Source organism: Chelonoidis abingdonii, chromosome 2, assembly GCF_003597395.2.
Source record: "Chelonoidis abingdonii isolate Lonesome George chromosome 2, CheloAbing_2.0, whole genome shotgun sequence".
NCBI classification, from domain to species: Eukaryota; Metazoa; Chordata; order Testudines; family Testudinidae; genus Chelonoidis; species Chelonoidis abingdonii.
In genome coordinates, this window is record NC_133770.1 from 85,158,706 (window position 1) to 85,186,680 (window position 27,975).

At 43.4% G+C, this 27,975-nt stretch overlaps 1 protein-coding gene across 1 annotated transcript; it reads left to right on the forward strand.

Annotated features, from left to right (window-relative positions):
• The first annotated feature begins 2,677 nt into the window (after window positions 1-2,677).
• LZTFL1 (leucine zipper transcription factor like 1) lies at window positions 2,678-27,900 on the forward strand. Its single transcript, XM_032803197.2, has 10 exons — window positions 2,678-2,748; window positions 4,772-4,896; window positions 10,122-10,316; window positions 10,743-10,803; window positions 11,278-11,346; window positions 13,531-13,596; window positions 13,731-13,808; window positions 22,627-22,800; window positions 25,472-25,575; window positions 26,825-27,900. The coding sequence occupies exons 1-10, from the start codon at window positions 2,746-2,748 to the stop codon at window positions 26,841-26,843; spliced, it is 894 nt and encodes a 297-aa protein (XP_032659088.1). The 5' UTR covers window positions 2,678-2,745; the 3' UTR covers window positions 26,844-27,900.
• Window positions 27,901-27,975: the final 75 nt, after the last annotated feature.

Consider the following 27,975-nt stretch of genomic DNA (forward strand, 5'->3'; position numbering starts at 1 on the left):
ATTTGTGCTATGTGAAGCAGGCCTGTTAGTTTGCAAGGTCTTTGCTAATTGTAGAAAAACATTCAGAGACAAAGAGTTTGTCCTAAAAGTGATAACGTTACAAATGTTTTTTTCTGAATTCAGAAACAACCTAGAGCTGTACTTTATACTTATGACAAGTGGATGTAAGATATAACCAAACTATTTTTTATAGTCACTTCACTTTACATATGGCACAAAGCAGTGAAGAATCAGCCATATAATCTTGTTTCATTGTTCACAGAACTGTTCACCCCAACTGTTCAAGGGCCAACCCTGTCTTTGAGAACTTCCTGTTTAATCAAGACTACCTCAAAGAGCTCAATGAAGAGTGAATATACTTCCCTTACTTCTATATACGGGCTGTAGATGTTTATCTGACATATTTCAGGACAATATGATAGTTTTTGAAGATAATCTGGCAATAACAAGTAGGATTTCTCAAAGATTTTTGTAAAGCATTTTCAGGTGCAGTCATATAGTTTTTGCAGAGCTCTGACCTGTTAGAAATGAAAGAAGTCACTAATGAGGTTTATAACCATCAATAGATCTATTGCTTTATGTTTGAAAAAACAGCAACTGGTGATTTATATACCAAATCTCCTGATTATTAATAGTTTGTCTCTTGCTTTATGAGATGGTGGGACTGGCGACACTGATTAATACCATAGTTTCCTCACATGCCTGTTGTTAATTTTTGAAAACCAAGGACTAGCTGGCAGAAAAAACGGCTTGCGGGAGGTTGTCATAAATAGATAGCTAAGGGTTAATGTTTCTTTTACCTGTAAAGGGTTAACAAAGGGAACCAAACACCTGACCAGAGGACCAATCAGGAAACTGGTTTTTTCAAAGTCAGGGAGGGAATTTTTGGACTCTGAGTCTTTTGTTTTTTTCTTCTCAGCTAGTGAGAAGGTTCTTCTATCGTCTTATCTCTGTTTCCAACTTGTAAGTACAGTAGAAAAAAACAATATAGCTTTTATGTTTTTGGGTGTATTTACATGTGTTTGTAACTTGCGTGGAATGTTTCCAAAATTTGGATATCTTTTTGAATCAGACGGTTTATTCATTATTTTTCTTATAAGCAATAGCCCTGTATTGTCATCTTGATGCAGAGTTTATTTCTTATGTCTTTTCTTTTTTTTTTTTATATAAAGTTTTGTTTGTAAGACTTGTGTGAGTTTCTCCTCTGGGTAAGGTTAGGGAAACAAGGGGAGAAATTCTCTTTGTGTTAGATCTACGGAGTAAGCTCGGCAGCACCAGGGAGTTGTGGGAGGGGGAAGGAATAGGATCATCTCTGTTTCCTTGTATTTGGTTTGTCTCTTTGTGGAAGGAAAGGAGACATGTTTCTTGGTATGTGGATGTAAAGAGATTGCATCCATACTCTTCAGGTTAGCCCAGAGAGGAACAGTCTGGGGTGGGAGAGGTAGGGGGAAGGGAAGGGGTTTATTTCCCTTGGTTGGAGACTCAAAGCATCTGAGTCTCGGGGGTTCCCCAGGGAAGGTTTTGGGGGTCTCAAGTGTACCAGGCACGGATTCCTGGTTGGTGGCAGCGAGATAAGGTCCAAGCTGGTAATTAAGCTTCGAGGTTCATACTAAGCACCCAGATTTTGGACGCTAAGGTCCAGATTTGAGAGAAATGCTTAAGATGGAGGGCTTTGCTAATGCCAGAGGGCCCGATTTCTGACCGCCTGACTCAGTATTGACAACGTCAAGGGCTCATAAATATGGTTTCAGCCTCTTCTCTCACCCTCTCCCCCCAAAAACCCTCCATGAGGTTGGCTTCAACATGGTATGGTTTCTCCTAATTAATCAACATTGCTCTTCTAGCTTTGCCAACCTTTCCTCTACCACCAGCCAGCTTTGGTAGCCCCTCGTTCATTTAAACAAAAACGCCCCATCACTTATCTCCTAGGGTTGGAGCATTATGCAAAGCCCTAGCTATCACCACACCCAGCACCGCTCTGGCTGTTGTGCTGGCGGGGGACTAGCTGGCTTGGCGTTGGGGAAGTTACACAGGTGTGACAGCAGTTGCAGCTCTGCAGCACACACCACCTTTCCCCTTTGCAAGGCAGGGGCAGGGCTGTTAGAACAATTCAAGTGCGGGTGGGGATGTTGAAAGCTATTCACCCAAACTGTAAACCCTGTATATGATGGAAACCCCTTCAAGCCAGGGAGTGAAGCAGCCGGGGCAGTGAGGCGATCAGCTGCACCCCCTCCCGTGTAAAGCAGGCAGGCCTGGGGCATGGGGAGGCTGGCAAATGAGGGCTAGCCTCACGGCCAGCGCCATGCGGCTGCACAGGTGCCATGCCTGCGCCCCACCGGTAACGCGTTAAACGGGCAACCAGCGAGTGAACGGACGAGGTGAGCAGCGGTTGCCGTGGAAGGGAGGCGCCCACCCCCTTCTCGCTCTCACAGCAACGCACTCCCCGCAGAGCACGCGAGAGCCGGGCTCACGGGCACGTGCAACGTGCAGGGGGCGGCAGGAGGAGGTTCCGCGAGCAGCTCGCGGCGCCATCTCCCTTGGAAACCGCCACAGCCACTAACGTGCCGCCCTACACTCCGCGGAAGGCTCAAAAGACTCCCCTAGGCTGCCGCGCCCCCGTATTTCCGGTCACGTGAACGAGAATCGTCCAATGAGATGGTAGTAAAGAACGCGCGAGGTTTTCGTCTCCATGGCAACCGTCGCTGTATAATCAACCGTCGCCTCTAGGTGCCCGTTAGAATCGCCATGGTGAGTAACGAATTTGTCTCCCGGCCTATCTGGGGACGGTACCGGCTCTAGGATTATGCTGAGCCGCTAGCCTAGCATCCCTGTTCCGTCGCCCCGCCCTCCCGCGGGACTCAGCTCCTCCCAGCCTCTCCGGGGCCAGCGCTGCTGGTGCCATCAGGAGCGAGCAGTCCCCCCGCGCCGCCCTGCAGAGGAGCCCCGCCGAATAACGGCCGAGATGCTCAGGCTGATACACAGACGGGCCCCCATCTCGTCCCTCAGCGCGGGGCGGCTCGGGACCAGGCGCTGAACCCCGCCTCCTAAATCCCTGGGCGGCTTAGTTGAGCGGCGCCAGGGTGGCTTTGCCCGAGCCGTCAGTCGTGGTCAGGTCGGGCAGGAGCTGCCGCTGTAGGCGCCATTGTTATGATTCCCAGCATCCGCCAGCGTCAGGCGTAGACATCGGGACTGGGCTAGAAACAAGAGCAGGATTTGGAAAGCAGCCCACGGTGTTAGCTCAGTATTTGCCTGGGAGGGGGAGGGTCACGTTTTCCAGCTTTTCTCCAGAACCATGAGGGTTGGACACTTATTTTGCTTCCCTAAACAAAACTTAAATTGTCAGGTAAATCACCTGGCTCTGGGAACTGGGGCTTTGCCAACAACAGCAAATGCTGCTGAGAGAGGGCTCTCCTCAGGGGGACTCTTCCCTTCCTCATGCTGTCCTGCCATTACCTCCCTGAGCCGTCATCCCTGTCCCCTGACCCAATTTAAAAAAGAAAACAGTGTGAATTGGTTTTATCAATGTTAGGAATCCAGTGTTGTTTTCTTGGCTGCCGTTAAATGCACTTTTAGCCTTGGATTCAAACCGAACCTTTCCCTGCAGTATTGTTTTTAGCCAGGCATTATAGTTAGTGCATGGAAACAATAAACAAAGGCAGAGTGGATTAGTTTAAATCAAGGCGATGTAACTCACCAAATGTAAAGCCTCAAGTTAAATCATCAGTTGTAATCAACATTTCCATTTGTACTTCAGTTTTTTGCTAAAAAAGTGGTGCATTCTCATTGGTTGATACAACCAATAAAACATGTTGATTTACAAGTAAAACAGAGTATTGACACTAGATTTGATACGTCTTTTGTGCTGCCTAGGAGGGTATACTGAAACTACATACATTTAATTTAAGGAATTACATACCTTAATATTTTCAGATTCTAATTAAATTTACTTTTTTCAAATGTTAGAAAATGATGAATAATATATTACTTATTTACTAACTTTTTGATCGTGACTTGTGTCAAGCTGAATTAGGATAGTAACTGAAATTTAACACGCAAAACGGCAAATGAAATTTATTTTTATTAAATAAAACAAGTGCTTAATACTACATGACCTGTTGTATCATATTTATAATGCTTGACCTCAAAAGGTAGATTATTTTCTGATTATTTATATAGAAAAGAAGCCTTTGATAGGGGCTGATGGATTCAGCATATTTATTTTTCTTTTAAATGTTTTAAGAGATTATTAAAAATTTAGGCCTTAACATATTTTTTATTAAATTCAGATTTAATTTTAAACAGGTTTATTTTTAAAATAATAATAATTTAAATAACAAAATTTAAAAAACTGATTTAAATTTAAAAAGTCAATTTTTCCCCTAAAAAATCATCAATTTCTGTCCACCCCAAACAAAGATGAACATCCCAAGGCTATTTTCATTGTTTAAGCTGACTCAGAAATGCACAAAGTAAATAAAAAAGCATAAACAATAGTATAAAGTCAATCCTATTTGTAAAAAAATTTCAGTTTAATTATCTGAAATGTTAAGAGAGAAGCTTCAATTTTAAAAAAGGTATTTAAACTTTAAAAGCTAGTACAGAAACCATTTAGGAAGGAAGACCCAGATCCACAAAGCTATTTAAATTCCTAACTTCCACTGAAATTAAAGGAAATTAGAAGCCTAAATACGTTTGTGGAGCTGGACCTAGTCTTCTATGTTAGGTTTATCTCATATATATATTAACCTTTACTGTGTCCCCTGATCCACAGGCGGAGCTGGGTCTAAATGATCATCACCAGAATGAAGTGATAAATTACATGCGCTTCGCTCGTTCCAAGCGTGGCCTCCGTCTCAAGACAGTGGATTCTTGCTTTCAGGATCTTAAGGACAGCAGGTACCATGAGGAGGGAATAATAATAAAGCAAAAACCCTAGGAGAGCAAGACTCTTCTGCCCGGGATTAATCCTGAGGCATGTGTTAAATTATGTATCAAAGATGTTTGACCTCACATGTATGTAAGACAGTTAAATTTGTATGCAATATGTCTATATATCGCTGCCAAGGAAAACATAAGAACGGCCGTACTGAGCCAGACCAATGGTCCACCTAGCCTGTTCTCCGAGGATGGCCAATGCATCAGAGGAAATAATCGGAACAGGGCAACTATCGAGTGATCCATCCCTGTAGTCCAGGCCCACTTTCTGTCAGTCAGAGTTTAGGAACATCCAGAGCATGGAGTTGCATCTCTGACTATCCTAGCTGATGGAGAAATCTATCCTCCATGAATTTAGCTAATTCTTTTTTGAACCCAGTTATACTTTTGACCTTCACAACATGTCCTGAAAATGCATTCCACAGGTTAATTGTGTGTTGTGTGAAGTAGCACTGCCTTTTGTTTGTTTTAGAACTGTTGCCTATTAATCTCACGGGTCTCAAATTATGTGATAGGGTAAATAACACTTCCTTGTTCACTTTCTTCATGCCATTCATTATCTTATAGATCTCTATCATATGTCCTCTTAGTCATCTATTTTCTAAGATGAACAGTCTTTTTTAATCTCTCTGAACTCTTCCATATCCCTAATAACTTGTGTTGCCCTTTTCTGTACCTTTCCAATTCTAATATATCTTCTTTGAGATGGGTATGTCCTGCTCTCTGGACGGGCTCATGACCATGAGTGCCTAACTCAGGCCAGACTGTCAAGGACAGGGCAGACATCCCAAACTGGTGGTATGTTTTACAATTAGATTTCTCCAACCCAGTTACAAATGTAAACTCCTGGATCACTATATCAATCTTACCATAGAATCACAGACAGTGCCCTTAGGCTCTCTCGTTTATCTTGCCATCCAGGCGAGCTGGACTTAGTGATTAATATCAGAGGGGTAGCCGTGTTAGTCTGGATCTGTAAAAAGCGACAGAATCCTGTGGCACCTTATAGACTAACAGACGTATTGGAGCATAAGCTTTCATGGGTGAATACTCACTTCATCAGATGCATGTGATATTCAGGTTTTTTCCAGTCCCAAGAGACCAGTTGCTTACCCCAGAAAATTGGTACCCTAGATCTTGCACCAAAGACTATGCCTGTAGCTAATTCTGTAATAAACGAACTAAAGGTTTATTAACTAGGAAAAAGAAATAAGAACCATTTACAAGTTAAACTAAGCAAGCATATAAAGTAGTTGCAACATAAATCCTTAGAGTGACAGAGTTGTAGTGATCTGTCAATTCAAGATGTACCCTGTCAATTTCAGGGTAAACCCAGGGATGGACCTGGGGGATTTCTCGCTTCAGTTTAGAGACTCTGGCCCTGTGAGAGTTCAAACAGCAAAGAGATGACACATTTTCCTGTGACCCTGTTTTATCTTTTACATTTGGCCTTCCAGTCAATGAGACCAACTCATTTCAAAGTTGTGATAGGGCCATTCATCAATCCTTTGTATTGTGATGATTCTTAATGGCCCATGCCAGAGTTCACAAATTCAGAGCAAATATTTTTAAAGTTATAAAGCAATACTTACATATTTCCTTATAGCATGGAATATAGATGTTACAAGTGAAATTAATGAGATTAAAGCAATTTTCAAGCATTTTGTAGAGTCTAAACTCTAACTATGTTCTTAGACGACTAATACCTCTTTTGAACCAAACTAACATACAGGTGAGCTGGTTTGGTTTCCAGCTATGAGTTTCTCAGTTCTAAGCTAATGCCTACGGCCTTGGCCAGAGGTGGCCCTTGGTTTACTAGAATCCAAAGTTTACCAGAACTGCATGCAGTATTCAAGCTGTGGATATGCCATGGATTTGTATAGTGGCATTATGATATTTTCTGTCTTACTATCTATCCCTTTCCTAATGGTTTCTAATATTCTGTTAATTTTTTTTTGCCTGCCACTGCACATTGAGCAGATATTTTCAGAGAACTATCCATGATGACTCCAAGATCTATTTCTTGAGTGGTAACAGCTAATACAGATCCCATCACTTATAGCTGGGATTATGTTTTCCATTGTGCATTACTTTTCACTTATCAATGCTGAATTTCATCTGTGGTTTTGTCACCGAGTCACCCAGTTTAGTGAGATCCCTTTGGAACTCTTTGAAGTCAGCTTTGGATTTAACTATCTTGAATAATTTAGCATCATCCTCACACTTTGCCACCTCGCTGTTTACCCTCCTTTCCAGATCATTTATGACTCTATAGAACAGCGTAGGTCCCAATACAAATAGTTGGGGAACCTTACTCTGTCCACTGTGAAAACTGATCATTTTTTTCCTACCGTTTGTTTCCTATCTTTTAACCCAGGGGTCGGCAACCTATGGCACGCATGCCAAAGATGGCACGCAAGCCAATTTTTAATGGCACGCTGGAGCCTGCCGGGATTCCAGCATGCACTAAAAATCCTGCCCAGCCCGGTGCGCTCTCCTCTGCCCTCCACTTCCCCCACGGTGGCAGGGAGCAGAAGCATAGCCGTGTGCACAGGGTGGGCAAATGGCCCCATTCTCCCGGTACGGCAAGCCACGGGGTCCGCGCTCCCGGGCCGGAACACGGGGCCGAGCACAGCAAGCTGCCGGCCCCTCCCCCACCTTCTCCCCTCCCCTGGAGCCCTGCCGCCACGTGCAGCGCTCTGGGGGTTGGGGCTGCTCGCTCCCGTGGGGCAGCGTTTGGCTCTGCGGGGAGGCAGACACGCTCCCCGCTCAACCGGAGGGGCGGGGCTGTGTGCTCCCGCGGAGCAGCGTATCTAGCTCTGTGTGGAGCCTTAGGGTAAGGGGCCCAGGACTGGGGGGGTTGGATAAGGGGCGGGGGCAGTTAGGGAACAGGGAGCAGGGTGGGTTGGATGGGGGGGTGATTAGAGGCAGGGGGGGTTGGATGGGGCATGGGAGTCCCAGGGTTTGTGAGGGGGCAAGGGGTGAATAGGGGTCAGGGCAGTCATGGGACCGGGAGCAAGGAGGGTGGGAGGGTCTCTGTAGGGGGTGGTCAGGGGACAAGGAGCTGGGGGGGTTGTATGAGTTGGGAGTTCTGGGGGTCCTGTCAGGAGGCAGGGGTGTGGAAAGGGGTTGGGGCAGGCAGGGAGTGGGGAGGGTTGGGTCAGTCGGTCTGGGGGTCCTGTCAGGGGGCAGGTGAGGGGGGCGCGGAAGTCTCAAGATGGTGGATGGGGTCTAGTGCCAGAGCGGGTGCAGTCGGGACAGGTTAGCGAGGGTAGAGTCCGTCTGAGGACAAGGGAATAGGAAGCTTAGATAGGAGGCGGGTTCTCCGCGGGGCAGTTGGTCTACCTGGGCAGGGTTCCCAGGGAGGGGGTAGTCAGGGACGAGTTAGGCAGCGGGGTTGAGAGTTTTTTAGGGGAGCAGTCACCCAGCACTCTCCTGAGCCTGACCCCGATCCCAACACACACACGCCCTCTGCCCTGAGTCCCGCACCCTTCCAGACCTTGCCTGAGCCTGTTACATACCCAGCCCTCTACTTGACTCCTCATCCCCCTCCCCTCGCAACTCTACCATGACTCTGGCTACCCACCCTACCCAGCTCCCCCTCTGCCTGACACTACACCCTCACTACCCGCCCCCAGCCCTGATCCAGCCCTCATGTTCCTGCCCCCAGCCCTCGGAGGTCCATGGCCCGCCAGCCCCCGCACAGCCCACTACTGGTCTGGGGTTCTGGCTGACGGACCCTTGCCAGCCGGGGTCCCGGCCGCAGGCCCCGCTCAGCCCACGGCCAGCCTAGGTGAACAGAACCCCACACCAGCAGCGGGCTGAGTGGGCCGGCAGCGTAAGATCAACATTTTAATTTCATTTTAAATGAAGCTTCTTAAACATTTTGAAAACCCTGTTTATTTTACAATACAACACTAGTTTAGTTATATAATATGTAGACATAGAGCGAGACCTTCTAAAAAATGTTAAAATGTATTACCGGCACGCAAAACCTTAAATTAGAGTGAATAAATGAAGACTCGGCACACTGCTTCTGAAAGGTTGCCAACCCCTGTTTTAACCTCTTATCTCATGACTGCTTACTTGGCTTAAGAGCCTTTGGTGTGGGACCTTGTCAAAAGCTTTCTGAAGATCCAAGTACATTATGTCCAGTGGATCACACTTGCTTTTAGAAGTATGAAAAGGGAAAGGTTTCAGTCTAAACAATAGCTACAAAAGGTTTTTTTCAATTTTTTAATTTTAATAGGAATTGATGTGTTAAATTGCTGTGAAAATGTAACCTTGAGTTACATATTTCTGTTAGTAAATCAAAATTAGACTTAAGGCCCAAAACAAAATAATTTATATATTATAAAAATTTGTATTTAATCAAAACTTTCAGAGAGAAGATTCAAGTACAATATTAAACAAATTGTTAATGACATTATTATTTAGAATAATAGAAATGTAGGGTTGGAATGGACCTCAAGATCATCTAGTCCATCCCCTTACCATGCTGAGGCAGGATTAAGGTTATCTTCGTAGACAATCCCTGGCAGGTCTAACCTGTTTCTGAAAACATCCAAGGATGAGGATTCCACAGCTTCCCTAGATAACTTGTTCCAGTGCTTAACTGTCCTTATAGTTAATGTTTTTCCTAATATCTAACCTGAATCTCCCTTGCTGCAAACTTCTTGTCCTACCCTCAGTAGACATGGGAAAAAAAATTGATCATCCTCCTCTTCCTAACAACCTTTTACATATTTGAAGATGTTATCATGTTCCTCCTCAGCCTTCTTGTCTCTAGACAAATCCTCCCCATCTTTTTCAACCTTTCCTCATAAGTCATGTCTTCTAAATTTCTTACCATTTTTGTTGCACTCCTGAGGACTCTTTCCAACTTGTGCACTTGTTTCGTAAAGTGTGGTGCCCAAAACTAGGCACAGTATTCCAGCGGAGGCCTCACCAATGCGAGCAGACCAGAACAGTTACTTCCTGTGTCTTACTTACAACACTACTGTTAATACATTCCAGAAAGATACTTACCTTTTTCTCAACAGCGTCCTACCGCAAACATCGACACAGCTTTTTTAAAAGGTCCTTTTGTTAGTTGCAAGCATTATCTGATCTAGTGAAGTTTTTTGGATTGCTGCAGAGCTGTTATTTTTTTGATACATGTGACTTTTGTTAACTTTTCTGTTTAGGCTGGTGGAGGAGACTTTCACAATAGATGAGGTGACAGAAATGCTGGATGGGTTGCAGACTGTAGTACACAGTGAAGTGGAATCAGAACTCATTAACACGGCATACACCAATGTGTTACTTCTACGCCAACTCTTTTCACAGGCTGAAAAGTGGTACCTTAAGCTACAGACTGACATCTCTGAGCTGGAAAATCGGTAACCTCATTTGAATTATATGGAAATAGAGAATTATTTCACTGATACCATTAAAGTGACTAAATACTATTATGTTCAGTTCTTAATCTTAGAAAATTATTTTAGTGGTGTATTATACAATACAATTTAGTTTGAGATGCAATTTTTCAATTAAAAGATCACAAATGATGGTGTTAACTTCTTCATGAAGTGATTTTGCCCATGTAAATGATAATCTTGCTTGCCTAGGACTTGTTTGTTTAGAATTTTATTTTTATTTGTATATAGGGCATACTTGTGTTGCCTTTTTTGTACTGATATAGGGTTTGATCTCCTGCACCTAATTGAAGTCTTACTTGAATAAGAAGCACAGCAGCAGACTTGTAAATTGTTTAACAGATTATTTGTCTAATAAACTTAATGTTTCCATTTATTTTTCTCTCCAAGAGAATTGTTAGAGCAAGTTGCTGAATTTGAAAAGGCAGAATTTACATCTGCAAACAAGAAGGTAGAGATTTGTTACTCTAAAATACTATAATCAAATACCTTATGAAACCACTACAGATGTTAAATATGTTTACTATACACTATTTCCTTGTGCTTAAGAGGAAAGGTATTTATGCTAGAAGTAACCTTTAAAGATTTTCAAAAATAGCAGCCTAAAGTTAAGCTCAAAAATCTATATATAGTCACTTCTTAGCGTATGCTCAATGTGCCTCAAGTGGCAACTTGAACACTGATCCATGACCCCCTACTCTGCAAATATTTTAAAAATTGAAAACAAGTTATATAAGATTTGTTAGTTTTAATGAGAGAGCCCAAGTCTGAACAAATAATAAAATTAATTCAGAATAAGCAGTCATTGGTTTCATTTCACCAGATATCAGAAAGGATAGAGTTGGAGAAATTATTTTAATTACTAAAAAAATGCTAGAAAGAAAACACATCATTTAAATTTTTTGTATCTTTGTCATTACTTTAGCCCAGTTCAGAGCTCATTAAGCCTAAACTTGCTCCATTAAATGAAGGTGGATCAGAACTGCTAAACAAGGTAAGAATTCTTTCCCTTGAAATATTTGGGGTTGATGAGCATTTAATTTATTCAACTGAACTTAGGATGCTACCCAGTAATCAGGGTTTGCATAATATATTAGACACAATTTAGAAGGTACTCTAATACGCTACAAAACTACAGTCACTTTAATAAATGAAACACTTTTGAAGATTCATTAAATTATGTGTTTTGGCATTTAATGTATTGCAAATATTAAAACTTATTTTGCATGCATTTTAGAAAAAATGATTACGGTTACAGTTTCTCTATTTAATGAATAGGGTTAGTGGGAGGTGATGTTTTGCTGATATTTCATAAGATTGGACTTTCTGGTGGGAAGTAGATTGAAACACAAGTAATGCAGCTCATCATTGGAGTGAATAAGATATTGGCATTTTTCAAAGTCAAATTCTATTTCTTGTTTTTCATCTTTATTTTTGCAGTAGTTTAAATTAAATTTTAATTGAACCACAGTTTAAAAGGAAAAAAATTATAACTTGCCTTTCAACTTTACAAATTTCCAATTTCCCATTTGTTACAGATTTTCAAATTTATTGTAAAGCAAATTAATTTGTTTTAATGGTGATTAATTCCGCAATAGTTTAGACTACTAAATAACCCAAAAACTTAATATAAAGAAATATAACTAGCTTTACAAGAACTTAGTAATGCATGGACTCTCATGAGATTTTTCAGTGATGAGCTGTATTTTCTTTCTCCGTCACAAGAGATCAAGTGAAGATGGAGACTTCTTTATGTGTTTAATTTTTATATTTAAGGTGAATATTAACATTTAACAAATTTACTTTTTTTTATAACTGAATATAATTAGAACATCCAACACCACATATTAAAATATTACACTGCAGTTTTTTATCCAAATATGATTTTTGCAAAGGTGGTTCAAAGCTGAAATGTAAATTTATTGTGATCAATAAAACATTGTCACATTAGGCACATGAGTAAATTTAAGCAGGAGAGTTGTTAATATAAAGTGAAGCATGAAAGGGATTATATGACAGGGCTGCAAACTTGATGACCCAGGAGGTCCCTTCCAGTCCTACATCCATAGACATAAATAACAGTAGGATCACAGCCTTAATATTTAAACTATTTCATTCCCCAACTATTGACATAATACAGCAGCTCTCAACCTTTTCAGACTACTGTACCTCTTTCAGGAGTCTGATTTGTGTTATGTACCCCAAGTGTCACCTCACTTAAAAACAACTTGATTACAGCATCAGACATAAAAATAGACAAATCTGTGATTCTGTGAAAAGTGTCACAGCACACTATTACTCTAAAATTGCTCACTTTCTCATTTTTATCATATAATTATAAAATCAATTGGAATATAAATATTGTACCTACATTTCAGTGTATAGTATATAGGGCAGTATAAACAAGTCATTGTCTGTATGAAATTCTAGTTTGTATTGACTTTGCTGACGCTTTCTATGTAGCCTGTTGTAAAACTAGGCAAATATCTAGATGGATTGACGTACCCCCGGAAGATCTCTGCGTACCCCTAGGATTATGCATACCCCTAGTTGAGATCCACTGACATAATATATATGAAGACTAAACAAATACATTTTAAAATAAACATTTGAAGATCACTTGCACTCCTGCTTGGCTAAAAGGATTTTTGAGAGGGGTTGCCTGACTTTCAGAAGAGCTTATCTGTCACATTTTAAACAGTGACCATGAATAAATTGTTTCCTGTCCTATTGATTGGAAAGCATTTTGACAAATACCACAAATAAGATAGCTCTAAAATGCAATTTTACCTTTGTTTCAGTTAATATTACTCCTTATCTTATGCAGTTTGGTCCTGCAAGGTATTGAGTGCTCTGACCCCGATCCAGTAAATAACTTAAGCATGTGAACAGTCCTATAGACTACAGTGCGATTGCTCATGTACTTAGGTAAAAACATGCTTAAGATCTATGCTCTATTGGGGCCTGGCTGTCCAAGACTATGCAGGATTAAGCCCGTAAAGAAAAGCCAATGACCCACAGTTGGCTGGTCCTCTCTTTAAGCACTGACATAGTAGCTAGCTTTTCTAAACTAGAAAATATATTGACTTGCATGAAATAATTAAAAATAACTGCAAGTCTATCAAATGCAGTCATGCAAGAGTGTTCATGATAAAAACTGATTTTTATTTACTGAAAGGAAATTACAAGGCTTCAAGAAGAAAATGAAAAACTGAAGACCAGACTCAAGACAATAGAAACACAGGTAAACTCACTATGAACCTAGATAGTAAATATATGTACATTTTAAAAATACCTGAATAGAAAGAACACAATTGTAATTCTCTCATTTCCAGTAAAAGTTGCTTTATTAAGGTTTGTCTTTCCAATTTATTGCAGGCTACAAGTGCATTGGATGAAAAATCAAAACTAGAGAAATCACTAAAGGATTTACAGATGATTCAGGGAGATCAAAAGGTTGGCTGTTTTTCTCCATTGAACTAGCATTACCAAGTCATGTAGAGCCAATTAGACCTGACAGGTGCAGTTGGCTTTGTGGGGCATACAAAGGTCCTTATTCAGGGTTGCCATGGTCCCACTAACATTTAGGGCTCTGATCCTTTAAGAAAAATATTTCATGCTTATATGTGACCTAATCCATAGTAGGAAATTACCAGTAAGTACCATTCCAAAGTTTGTTTCTTTGTATTATAAAGATCAAATGAGTTTGATATTAATAGGTATATGTTTTGTTCTGTTTTTCTTATTTTTGTTTTTTTCCTCTTTTGTTAGTAAAGAGGTGTCATCTAGTCTCCTTTCTGATTCAGCAATAAAATGTTCGGTCTGTCTTGGTCAGTGTTATTGTATATTCTTCTTCGAGTGCTTGCTCATATCCATTCCAGTTAGGTGTGTGCGCGCCGCGTGCACGTTCGTCGGAAGACTTTTACCCTAGCAACACTCGGTGGGTCGGCAGGGCGTCCCCTGGAGTGGCGCCGCTATGGTGCCGGATATATACCCCTGCTGACCCAGCCGCCCTTCAGTTCCTTCTTACCGCCCGTGTCGGTCGTTGGAACAGTGGAGCGCAGCTTAGCTGACCTCCGCTTCCCTAGCTACTTCGTAGTTTTGTGTTAAGTTTAAATCTTCTCGTTTCTTAATAGTTGTTTAATGATAGGTTAAGCAGGGGTTTGGGGTATGCCCTCCTGCCCGGTTGCGGGCCTGCCTCGGCTCAACCGGTTCTTAGTCCGTGCTTTGGCCGGCTCATCCCGGCGTTGCTACAGGAAAGTTCAAAGGATTCTGTTGTCGGGCCTCGGTGGTGATCGCATTTTCGCGATAAGTGCACACAATTTGCACGGCATTTAAAGCCGAAACAAATATGGAGCGGCAATTTCATTTATCCCTCCACTTTTTTGCACAACTGCGGGCTACTCGTGACAGGAAGCGGCACTCTCGGCACACCGCTGGCCCGAGCCGTATGCTGGGACCGAAGTCGGACTCGGCCCCTTCTATCTCTCTGAGTTGAGGAAGCCCTACAGCTCTTCCTGCCAGTGCCGATCACGGCTCGGCACGCGCGTGGGTTAGCTCCCTGCTCCTGCTCTTCTGTGCACACTGCACCCGCAGCAGAGAGCTCTTTAAGTCGGATCGCCCCACCAACACTGCAGAAGCACTGAGGACGGGGGGGCCGGAGGCACCCCTTTGATTCGAGTCCCGCAGGCCGTCGAAGTCCAGGCTGGACCGCTCCCCGGCCGTGCCTGGTTAGCTTCCTGCTCCTGCTGCTTCCGTGCCCAACTGCACCGCAGCCAGTGAGCTCATCTAAGTCGGATCGCCGCGCACTGCCCCGGTCGACCGACAAGTCGCAATGGTTGTCTCCGGCACACGGGCTCGATCGGTGCCTGACTGCTCCTTGGCCCGCGCGTGGTTCGAGCTTCCTGCTCCTTGCGCTTCCGTTTCATCTTCACCGCAGCCGTTGAGCTCGTCTAAGTCGGATCGGCCGGCCGACTCCTGGCGCGGGCAAGGTACGTCGACACCGTCCGATCCTGGTCCCACAGGGCGTCGATCTCGGTGCTGACTGCTCCCGGCTGCGCTGTGGTTGGGCTTCGTGCTCTGCTGCTTCCACTGCCAACTGCACCAGCCAGAGAGTCATCTAACTGCGATCGCCCGACTGATCTCTCCGCGCACGACAACCGCCTCGACGGTCGGATCGCCGCCAGTGTGTCTCCAGGCGGACATGTGGTCCCTGCGCTGACTGCTCTGGCACGCTCGCCTGGTATTTCACTCTGTCCCGGTCACCGCAGCAGAGGCTTCATCTCAGTTGAGATATGCCTGGGCACCAACACCTCGAGGCCCAACGCGCGCACGCTTGATCCGGCCCACGGGGCCATCGAATCAGTGGCTGACTGCTCCCGGCGCACGCGTGGTCGAGCTCCTGCTCCTACTGTTTCGTGCATCTGCACGCGGAGAGAGCTTGTCTAAGCCGGATCGCGGCACGACCTGCCGCACCTGGCGGTCGCTCCGTCGATACCTATCACTGTGGCGTGAATCTGGTGCCTGAGTCCCCGGTCGCCTGTGGTCGAGTTCTTGTTCCTATGCGGAGGCTCCCAAGCGGCGGGGTTTTTCATTGCCTGACGGTAGGTGCTGCCTGCCCCCATGCCGCGCGTGAGCAGGTTATTCATCTGTCGGCTAATCCTCTGATGCGTCGTGCGCTCATCTCTGACCGTAGTCACTCGCCGCACCGGTCGGTGTCCAGTAACCGCCCGTAATCTCAGCCGTTTGGTTCCTCCCACTACAGGCGCTGTGCATGCCGTACCCGCTCGTACCGATCTCGTTCACCTCCCGACTGGCTCTGTAGTATGGAGGTCCGGATCTCGTTTGCAGGTACCGTGGCTATAGGTCGTTCCAGTGGCCAACGTTGGCCGTCTGGGTAGAGTCAGGATTTGACCATGATTTATCAGCACCTCCTGGCCCTCCGTCACGTCACCTGTCTTCCCACGCGGACAGCTCTTATGCTCAGGACCGCGATTCTGGTGTGCCCACAACACCCTACGGGGCCATCAGGACCTCCCATGGAGGGTAGCGCTCAATGTGGACCTCCAGGTGCAGAAGGTCCCAGAAGAACGGAACCCGGTAGTGGATATTCTATCGGCTGTTGCCCCACTAGAGGGGCCCTACCCATTTATTCAGACCATCCAGGCAATTGCTGATACTCTCTGGAGGGTTCGACTACTTGCTTGTCCGTCCTCCTCCCTTCTCACTGATCATTCAGTTGGTTAAGAACAGGGAAATCATAGGGGGCTAGGCGAGTGACCCTACTCACTCGCAAGGTGTACTCTGCAAGGGCCTTATAGCCCTGCGTGGCGATCAGTGAGCCCTGCTTAGTCCCTATAACCGTAACACCTGGATGGCGATAGATAAATTTATGGAGCTTCTCCATCAAAACTCCTGCCAAGAGCTCACTGCCCCCTTGAAGGAAGGGAGAAAGGCGGCCAGAGCTTCCCTCCAGGCCTTGTTACCACAGGGTGAATTTCATGACGTCAGGTTTGAAATCTCCTGCCTTTCACGACTTACCAGTTGTTGGTAAAGGCCTCTTTGCAGTGAAATCAACCCCAGACGGCAAAGCCTGAAGGACAACAGGGTCCTCATGCGATCTCTCTCAGCGTGCATACGCCAACGTCCTACTGCATGCCCTTCCGTCCCCAGCCACACCGCCACACTCTCTGTGCCTAGCCACAGATAAGGCTTTGGCAGATGGCGCGGCTGACATGGTCGCAGACAACCGTCAGGACCCCGAGATGGCCAAGATCGAGGTCCCTCGCAATCACTGCAGGGACCAAAGACAATCTTTCTAAGGTGCGCCCGAGGGTGGCGTACCAGTTACAGGCCTGATCTCACTCCTACTTCCTCTTGGCGTGGTCCCAGTTAACTTCAGTCTGCTGTCTTCTACACATAGTGGAGCATGGGGGCAACCTCCACTTTGTTCCAACCCTGTCCCTCTTCAGGGACTCAAACAGGCGCAATTCCTCTTACAAGAGGTGCAGGTGCCGATGGACGGAGGGGGTAAAGGGGTTACTTCCCTTATTCCCTAACCCCAACCCGTACGACGGTCTCAGACCTGTCCTAGACCCACAAGAATTCAACCAGCTTATGATAAGGTTGAAGTTCCGCATGGTATCCCTGGGAACCATTATCCTGGGATATATACCCTGCCGACCCAGCCGCCCTTCAGTTCTTCTTGCCGCTACTCCGACAGTGGGGAAGGAGGGCGGGCTGGAATGGATATGAGCAACACATCTCAAAGAACAACAGTTACACAAGGTGAGTAACCGTCTTTTCTTCTTCGAGTGCTTGCTCATATCCATTCCAGTTAGGTGATTCCCAAGCCTTACATAGGCGGTGGGTCGGAGTGAGATACTGCAAAATGCAAAAGCGCTGAGCCAGAGGCTGCAGCATCCCTTGACTGTTAAACCAGAGCATAATGCGAAGCAAATGTATGGCCCGAGGACCATGGAGCTGCGCGAAGATCTCGTGGGTAGGCACACGAGTCAGCAGACGGCAGACAAAGTCTGAGCCCTGGTAGAATGCATAGTGATGTGGCTTGGGGAAAGTGAGCCAATCATAACAAGTGCGGGTGCACTTTACCCAAGATGAGAGCCTCTGAGAGGAAACAGGTAGGCCTTTCCTTCGGTCTGCTACCGCGACCGATAGTGGGCGTGTTAGGAATGGTTTCTCACTCAACATAACTGCGAGCGCTGTACAGACGTCCAGAGAGTGCAACTGTTGTCCCATCGCGTTGAGTGTGGACCAGGAAAGGCAGACACCACTAGGAGGAAAGCCGCGTGAGGACGTAACTGCACCTCGTCTTTGGAAAACAGTGCATGGTGGAACCACCGTAAGAGCCCTGAGCTCAGAGACTCGTCTGGCGATGTAATGGCTACGAGGAAGCTGTTCTCGAGACAGTATAGCAACGAGCAGGATGCTAACGGCTCGAATGGGGAGACATAAGTCTGGTTAAAAACCATGTTGAGGTCCAGGTGTGGGCTGGGCGGTGTACCTAAGGGAGTAAGCGCTCCAAGCCCTTGAGGAACCTCGAAACCATAGAGAGTGAGAACACAGAGCGATCACCGAGCCTGGGAGGAAGGTAGAGCTGGCTGCCAAGTGTACCTTAGCGATGACACCGCTAGGCCTGCTGCTGCAGCCAGAGGGTAGTCCAAAATAGAGGGAATTGAGACCTCAGCAGGAGCAGGATTAAGCGTTCCGCACCTGTAGAAGAAACGCTCCACCTGGCAAGATACATTGACCAGGTGAAGGCTTCCTGCTACCCGCTAGTCATGCAGCAGCCACACCGTGAGGTGAAGAGACTGCAGGTCCGGTGGCGAAGCCTGCCGTGGTCCTGAGGTATGACGTGTGGGTGGAATGGGGTAATTGGGTAGGCTATGGACCGGCCAAGCATGTGGCGTATCAGTGCTGCCTGGACCACGCTGGAGGAACCATGATGATGCGCACCTGCCCTGTGGAGGTTTGAGGAGGACCCAACGAGCCGGGGAAGACTACCCTCTGGCTGCAGCAGCAGGGCCTAGCGGTGTCATCGCTGAGGGTACACTTGGCAGCCAGCTCTACCTTCCTCCCAGGCTGCGGTGATCGCTCTGTGTGTTCTCACTCTCTATGGTTTCGAGGTTCCTCAAGGGCTTGGAGCGCTTACACCCTTAGGTACACCGCCCAGCCCACAACCTGGGACCTCAACATGGTTTTTAACCAGACTTATGTCTCCCCATTCGAGCCGTTAGCATCCTGCTCGTTGCTATACCTGTCTTGAAGACAGCTTTCCTCGTAGCCATTACATCGGCCAGACGAGTCTCCGAGCTCAGGGCTCTTACGGTGGTTCCACCATGCACTATTTTTCCAAAGACGAGGTGCAGTTACGTCCTCACGCGGCTTTCCTCCCTAGGTGGTGTCTGCCTTTCCTGGTTCCCACACTCAACGCGATGGGGACAACAGTTGCACTCTCTGGACGTCTGTACAGCGCTCGCAGTTATGTTGAGTGGACAAAACCATTTCCTAACACGCCCAACTATCGGTCGCGGTAGCAGACCGAAGGAAAGGCCTACCTGTTTTCCTCTCAGAGGCTCTCATCTTGGGTGATAACGTGCACCCGCACTTGTTATGATTTGGCTCACTTTCCCCAAGCCACATCACTATGCATTCTACCAGGGCTCAGACTTCGTCTGCCGCCTGCTGACTCGTGTGCCTACCCACGAGATCTCTCGCGCAGCTCCATGGTCCTCGGGCCATACCTTTGCTTCGCATTATGCTCTGGTTTAACAGTCAAGGGATGCTGCAGCCTCTGGCTCAGCGCTTTTGCATTTTGCAGTATCTCACTCCGACCCCACCGCCTATGTAAGGCTTGGGAATCACCTAACTGGAATGGATATGAGCAAGCACTCGAAGAAGAAAAGACGGTTACTCACCTTTGTAACTGTTGTTCTTCGAGATGTGTTGCTCATATCCATTCCACACCCGCCCTCCTTCCCCACTGTCGGAGTAGCCGGCAAGAAGGAACTGAAGGGCGGCTGGGTCGGCAGGGGTATATATCCGGGCACCATAGCGGCGCCACTCCAGGGGGCGCCCTGCCGACCCACCGAGTGTTGCTAGGGTAAAAGTCTTCCGACGAACGTGCACGCGGCGCGCACACACCTAACTGGAATGGATATGAGCAACACATCTCGAAGAACAACAGTTACAAAGGTGAGTAACCGTCTTTTCTCTTTATGTGTATGCAAAGCTCTTTTTGGAAAGTATACCAGCATATATTGTTCTGATTCAAACTTTTAAGAGGTTAAAAACATGGACAAATAGGATCAGAGCCTATACCAATAGAGTCAGTGGGAGTTTTGCCATTGACTTACTCAAGTATATTATCAAACCCACAGACCTCTAAATTGCTAATACACCTTAAACACTTTGTCAGAAATAGTTCTTCCTACATTTACATGTCTACACTTGAATTGAGGGTCTCAGATTTCTCCTGTAAAAGTTGGTGATCCAAATATGATTAACCATGGCAGGAAAAACACAAAAGTGGAAAAACCTGAACTGTTGACAGATTGAAAAAATGTGTTTGATTCATCTTTTTTTATTTTTATTTTTTTGGCCTATACATTTATTTTCTTAATAATATGAATACCTAACAGTTTATTAAAAATATTTTTAAATATTTCAGTTCAACTTGTAAGATGAGTTGAAATGTTTTAGTCCTATTTAGCTTTTTCTGCCTTTTATGAAAGTAAAGTTGAAAAATTGACATTTCTAATACCGCAATATTGCTAACTTTGAAGTGAATTTATCAATTCCCTGTCTTAAAAAAATGGTGTCCTCTTAATTTCCATATTTTTAATCCAAGTTTTTTTTTATTTTGCTTTCTAAATGGTTTATGGTATGTACTCTATTTTCTTAATACGTTATAATGCCCCTTAGTGATTTTTAGGATCTGTTATTTTCATACAGTAATATTATTCAATGGTAGTTTGATTTAAAGGTCACGGCAAATACTTTCCTTATCTGACTTAAGTCTTTTATAACTGTAATTATTTCACTAGTAGTTTTAAAGGCTTGGAGACCAGTCTCATCTGTTGCCTGTCTGTGTAGGCATCAGCTGGCCTAACTTTCAGAGGTGTTGAGTACCTGCAGTTCCCATCAAGCCAGTTGTTTCCCCCCACCTGGCTACCCACTTCTCCTTCAGCTCCTTTTCATGGACATATATATGTGATTGAACCTATTTTACAGTGAAATATTTACACAGATTGAAATCTTTTTCAGCCAATCTCCTAGATCCTCCATGCTTACCCTTTTTAAAATATAGTCTTCAAAGATTTTGATTTCCTTCTTAAAGGAATTGTGACCCTACATGGGATTATTCTGGTTAATAGAACTTATAAAATCCATGTTTTCCTAATGGGGACAGGTGAAGAATTAATGTACTCCACATTCATCTCTGAAAATATTAGGTGGCTGGAGTCTGCTTTTTAAGTGTAGCTGCTGTCACTCTGCCTTTTAATAAAATGAATGTCAGTAAAATTATATAATCCTAATCATGCTTTAATGGACCAGGTTAACCTGGGCTTAAAATACTTGCATCCTGTCTAACTACTTTCATCACAATTACAACAGATCATGTCTGTCCCAGAGACCCAGTCATTAGTGAGGTCAAAAATATGAAGAGAAGGCATGTTAACTACTGAGGAACAAACTATGCTTAGAGACCAATGCAGTTTCCTAACTGTGTCGCATCTTTCAACACAGCTTCAATCCTAAAACATTATTAAGATAAAGTAAACTTTGATTCTCAGTGAATACCATATTGATTGAATTACTGCTCTTGGTTCTTAGCTCCCTAGCATGAAACAGGCCTGAACCTCTGTCTTAGATTTTGGTTCCTTTGAGGCCCTGATAGTTCAAACCTTTTCTGAGTCCTGATACAAATGCATTGAGATTTGTCATTCTTTTGTTTCAACACAATGTTATTTTCAAGAGTCTAGTCATCAGATACCTCTCTTATGAGAGATTTTAATGTACATGGACATGGCAGTTAACTGAACATACACATGGCCCAGGGCTGGTGCTCGAGGAACTGTGTGTTGCTTCTTTTCACCGGATATAACAGTTGCTAGTAGGGTATGCTTTCCCGGTAACTATGGAGATATTCTTCTTGTATCTCACCTCCAAACAGTGTGGCTTCAGCTCCTGTTGCTGGTGTGTTCTCACACACACACACACACACACACACACACACACACACACACACACACACACACACACATACACACACACACACACACACACACACTCTCTCTCTCTCTCTCTCTCTCTCTCTCTCTCTCTCTCTCTCTCTCTCTTCCTCTGCACCTCTCATAACATGTCAATGGCTTTAAAAGCTAGAGTATAGCCATGTATGTTTTCATTATATTCTGTAAACTTCTTTATACACTTCATACAGAGTATAATTTATATCCTAAGTGATAACTGATGGGAGATAATGGAATATAATTGCCACAGAGAAATGAAGCAGTTTCTAGGAATTTGAAATCTTGACTTGACAGAAAAGAAGCCTTTCCATTCACTCTAAAATGTATTTATTGCCACTTTCTGAAGTCTAAACATGTATTGTTTTAATGCTTTGGGATCTAAAGCACTGCAGTTTGCCATTTAAAGACATTCTGTTATCGTTTTCAACAAATAATTCAAAATGCACACTTTTCATTTAGGATTTTGCAAAAAAAAAATCATTTTAATATTTCTTCTTTTGAAGACTAACATAACTAAGGATATAAGTGAACTGGAAGATACAGTGTCTGCTCTGAGGTGCCAGTTTGAGAAGACTCTGAATGACAGTACTGCAAACCAAAAGTTCTTGGAAGAGAACTTGGTGACAACAAAGCATGGCCTACTCAAGGTTCAGGACCAGTTATCTACAGCTGAAAAGGTTAGCTTCTTATTGTAGTGTATAGATTAGCTCTTTGTTCACTCTTTTTGGCAATCTACTAATGTAACACAGATTCTGTATATTGCATGCAGATTGCTAGGGATCACACTATCTTTTGGTGTGGTTTTTTTTTGTTTGTTTGTTTTTTAATATTCTTCCCTTGTTAATGACTGAAGAGAGTCTATTTCGTAGATATGGCACACAGCCCACTGGTTGGTGCCAATCAGATGGATGCTTAAATACAGCTTCTGCAGCCATTTCAGAATGATTATGAACAGTGACAGCAGACTTTTTTGTACCTCTGTGAAAAGTTGGTAGCACCAGATTCCCACCACAGGAAAGTGGTGATTGCCTTGTGGAAGCTGGCTACTTTGGATGGTTAGTAATCAGTTGAGACACCAGTTTTGTATTGGAAAGTCTACAGCGAGTGCTGTAATGGTGGAAGATTGCAGAATTTGCCCTTGGACATATTTCTGATTCACAGACTGCAGCTGAAAATGACAGACTGCACTGTTGTGAGGTGGGGGAGAGGGATTAACTTCTTCAATTTGATCCCCTACATCTTGAAAGTGATATGAGCATCTGGTGTGATAATTACCCTTGACAACTTCCCCTGCAATGCTCTAAAAATGTAGACATAAATGCACATTTGAACTAATGATGTCATCCAGAAAGAGTCACTGCATGCTGTGTTTTTCTTCTCTGTAGAGCCAGTAGAGGAAACACTAGTTAACAGATTGTTTCTAGACCCGTGCTGATATACAAGTATAGCTGTGAGGAAACGGTATATTAATCTTGAATGAAATGAGGGTAATCTTGCTTTCATTTTGAAACAGAGAACATAGTTTTTGTTGAAGTCCTCTGTCTGAAATGTGATTGGCAACTATCTACAACAAAAAAAAGTTGGGGAATGCCACTGAACACATTTTGTTTCTCTCAGTCTCAAGGCTGCCAACCTCATTCTTTACTTTTGTACAAATTTTTAGATGACCTCTTTTCTTCCTGTCATTGGGGTTATATGACAACCTGTGGGGTTAATTTTAGTGATCTAAGGATTGGATAGAAGATATGAGCCTAGTTTACCATAAGATAGATAAGTGGATTGTCAGACTAACTATGTAGAGGTCACCACATGAGAACAAAGGTCCTGTCTACACTGTATGGACACTATACCTCTCATGAAGAACAATTTGTCTTATTGCGTCTGATCAAAACTTCCCCATTCCCAATGTAGTGTAGCCTGCTTTTGCATGGATAGGTTGCTATTTTGGAGAGTAGCTAGCTGTATTTCACTGATATGCTGTGTGTCTAGTTTGTGAAATACTTGTGAATCCTGCAGAAGGAAAGATGCTATTCCAATGTAAATTCTTTTATACTTTCATATCAGTTCACCCTGTTCCATGTCATTTTCTGTTACTTTAAAGCTATCTTAAAAACTGAAAGAAGAAATCTAGTTTGTCATATGGAAATGATGGGAAAGACTTGTTTGGGCTTCAAGAGATGTTCCATGTTTTTCTAATGGCAACAGTAGACACTAGCATGTATACGTATGCATATTTTTAAAAGTCTCTCTTTTGAAGTCTGTAACACATTCCTCCCTGCATTAAATGTTGATCTTAGGAGATAAGGAATATTAAATCTATTGAGGGAAATAATTGGGAAAGCTTTGTACTAGGTAATTAAGAATTCTCTTTGTTTTGTTCAGATATGGTAGCTGGCACCTTAGTATTACTGGAACAAGTGTGAGCTACTCAGCAGAATGGATGTTCATTGGTGTGAGAAGAAAATAAAATCACACTGATTTTTTTTAAATGACATATCTTATGCTATTTATATTTGGGCCTACAAAATCTAAGCTTGTTTAGAAACAAAAATACTACTTTACAGGTTGCAGCATACATCATAAAGATGTATGGCTATCAGCTAAAATCTGTATTTGTAGTAGCTATACATGTTACTTGTACACTTCAGAGCCATCACACAATGAGTCTTTAGAAATGTAACTGCTTTTAAATCACATTTATAGGGCTTTCCAAAACAACTGGAATGCTTTGGATCACAGGGCATCAAACTATGACATTTACTTGACTGAAGGCTGGCAAGTAGATTGTAGAGAAGTGACTGGATATTCCAGTGCAGTATTCCAAGTTAGCCAGTCTTTGATTTGGTCATGAGTATACTTGAACTGTGGGCTAGAAGTATGCAATCTGCATTTGCTGTTTGTTCACATGCCTGTAACTTTGTGATATTATTAAAGTGCCCAGATCAATGTCTGGTAAAGTTTTTTTGGGGGGGGGGGTTACATCTGTTTTAATAAGGTTGTTCACCACCTGTGCAGAGCCCCAGTGTAGCAGGCATTATCTAAACAAAAGCCAAATGTTTCTAGTACAAGTTTTGTTACATAACAGTCAGTATCACCAAAAGTTCCATAAGTGTTTCGTTAATACCCATTGAATATTGATCAAAAGTAGATAATAACAGCAGCAAGAATTTTGGACAGGGAAAAGCTAGACTGAACACTGAAATGAAGCCTAAGGAGAGAAAAGCTAGACTGAACACTGGAATGAAGCCTTAGGAGAGAAACAATTGAATTGTTCTTTAAAAAAAAAAAAAAAAGAACTGTTTTAGATTTTAAAAAAAATTGTAATGCATTGATGATCCTGTTGAGCAGGAGTTTGAGAAGAAGTTCCAGCAGACAGCTGCCTACCGCAACATGAAGGAGATTCTCACCAAGAAGAATGAGCAGATAAAGGATCTACGGAGAAGACTTTCAAGGTAAGTGGTGCTCTTCCATCTGTTATCTCAAGAAGTCCGTTCAACCTCCCCATTGTTTCCATAAATGTAAAACAGATTCTCCTAAAGCCAGTTTATTAACTTCTCTTTGGAACAAATTTAGTAGGGCTGTTGTCAAACTTTGGATGTGCCAACTTTGACCCATTTGTCTTCAAATATCAATGATTTTTTAAAAACATTAAAATTAAATTGGCGTCTTTACAGTAGCAGTCATGCTGCACATACACATTCTTAGGAAACAATTTTCATGGGATTATGACAGAGTCAAAACATGCCCACAAGATCCATGCACAGAGGTGCAGAATTGGGTGGCAGTTGCTTCTTTTGCACCACCATTCTCTCCTGTTCCTAATACCAAGGTAGGGTAGGGGTGACTTTTTGCCTTCATGGCTTGGGTAGGTACCTAGACTCCCAGTCATCTCAAGTTGCAGATGGGGAACTGAAGCACAGAGAGGTGAAGTGACTTGCCCAAAATCACCTAGGAAGTTTGTGGCAGAGCATGGACTTAAACCCAGGTTTTCCACATCCTAGGTTAGTGACCTAACCACTCAGGCCTTCCTTAGTGTGGAACTATCCCATTACACCATCCATGCAGGGGAAGAAGGACAGACACTGTAGGGGCAGTGGGTGGCCCCATATTGAGTGGGTGTAGGAAAGAATCTCTTTAAGGGGTTCCTGTTCCATGGGAGCTATGCTGCTGGGAAGTAGAGGTGGGGAAAGACCATTGGGACCCCAAAATTACAGTGGGGACAGAGAGCCTGAGTCTGGCTTCCTGTGGCTTTTGGGTTTGGTGGGTGGCCACCAGGGCTGATTCCACTGATTGCAGGGCTGTTAAACTGGCCAAATGAGTTTGTGTTTAAAAGGAGAATTTTTAAAAATGAAAAATAGTTGGTTGGATCCTTCTAAATTGTGCAGTGTAAATTGCCATTAAAATGTCATGATTATCAGTACACCTCTACCCCAATATAATGCGACCCGATATAACGTGAATTCTTATATAACACGGTAAAGCAGTGCTTCAGGGGGATGGGGCTGTGCACTCTGGCAGATCAAAGCAAGTTTGATATAACGCAATTTCACCTATAACGCAGTAAGATTTTTTTGGCTCCCGAGGACAGCGTTATATTGGGGTAGAGGTGTAATTGGAACTGGTTGAAGTGATTTTTCTCTTTGAGGACTGAATATCTATCAGGTATATTATACTCTCTAGCTTTAACTTCTTTCTTCTTAGATACGAACCAGATGATTAAAATGTGAAGAGCATTTGGTCTGTCAAGAAGCTGCCACACAAAGAGAACAGATTGTTGTGTTATTTAAAGGATTTGTTGAAATACTTTCAGAGATTTGTTTTGAATGGTTTATTTTCTGCCTCTGCCAACACTTAAAAATAACCTTTTGTTGATAGGAAACTGAAATTCCTACTTTATTTACTTAAGAATAGAAAGATGAAAACACAGTATATAGAGTGTCTTTGTTTCTGTATTTGTCTTTTTAATACTTAACCTTGTTCTTTTCCTGGGAAATAGCAAACACCAAATTAAGATCATTATTTACAAAGAAAGGAGTTTATTTTTGTTAAAATAAAATATTCATTAGTTCTTCTCTACATAGCTGTGAGATGCAATTTACATACCTAAGATGTGACTTTTTTTTTTCTTGCTGTGGGCATAACTTTCGCAGAAAAACACCCATCAGCTAACTTCGTAAGATTAGTCTTCCTACTGGCTGCCCGATTTCCTCTGTGCAAGTTATTTGCTGAATATAGGGTGTGCATTAGATAAAGGAGGACAAATATGCAATATTCAGGAATCAAGGAATGTGTACTCAAATTAACAGTGACATTACTAGTAAAAGATGTACATTGGACAGCTATTGTTATCAAACAGTTTAGTACAGATTTAAAGGAAAACAAATACTTGCTGGCTTCTACAATATGCCACAGATCTAAATTGCTCAACAGGAATACAAACTGAAAAGTGTATTTCTCTCCCCAACCCCCATGGGCACTCCTAAAGATTTTAACTTGAACACAGGAATCTTGATTCTTTCGAAGTATTAAAGTTAAGACAGCAGAATGGAGAGAGGCTGAGGAAGCTGGTGACAGAGCAACTTTCTGATGGGGAAATAACTTTTAGCAGTTTTTTTTCCCTCCACTTTCTATTGCACCCTCAGCTACCCAATTCTTGGACTCAGACTGTTCTGTATTTATCTGCCAGCCTGTTTTAATATGTTTTATCTTTGTGTGTCTGTTCATATATATGTTGCCTTCAGCTCTAAATAAAACCATTTATGTTTTCCAACATCGAACTCTGGATTTTGGAGTATGGTTTCTTTACAAGTACCATCATGTTTGCTTTTTCATGTGGACAAGGCAGGGGAAAT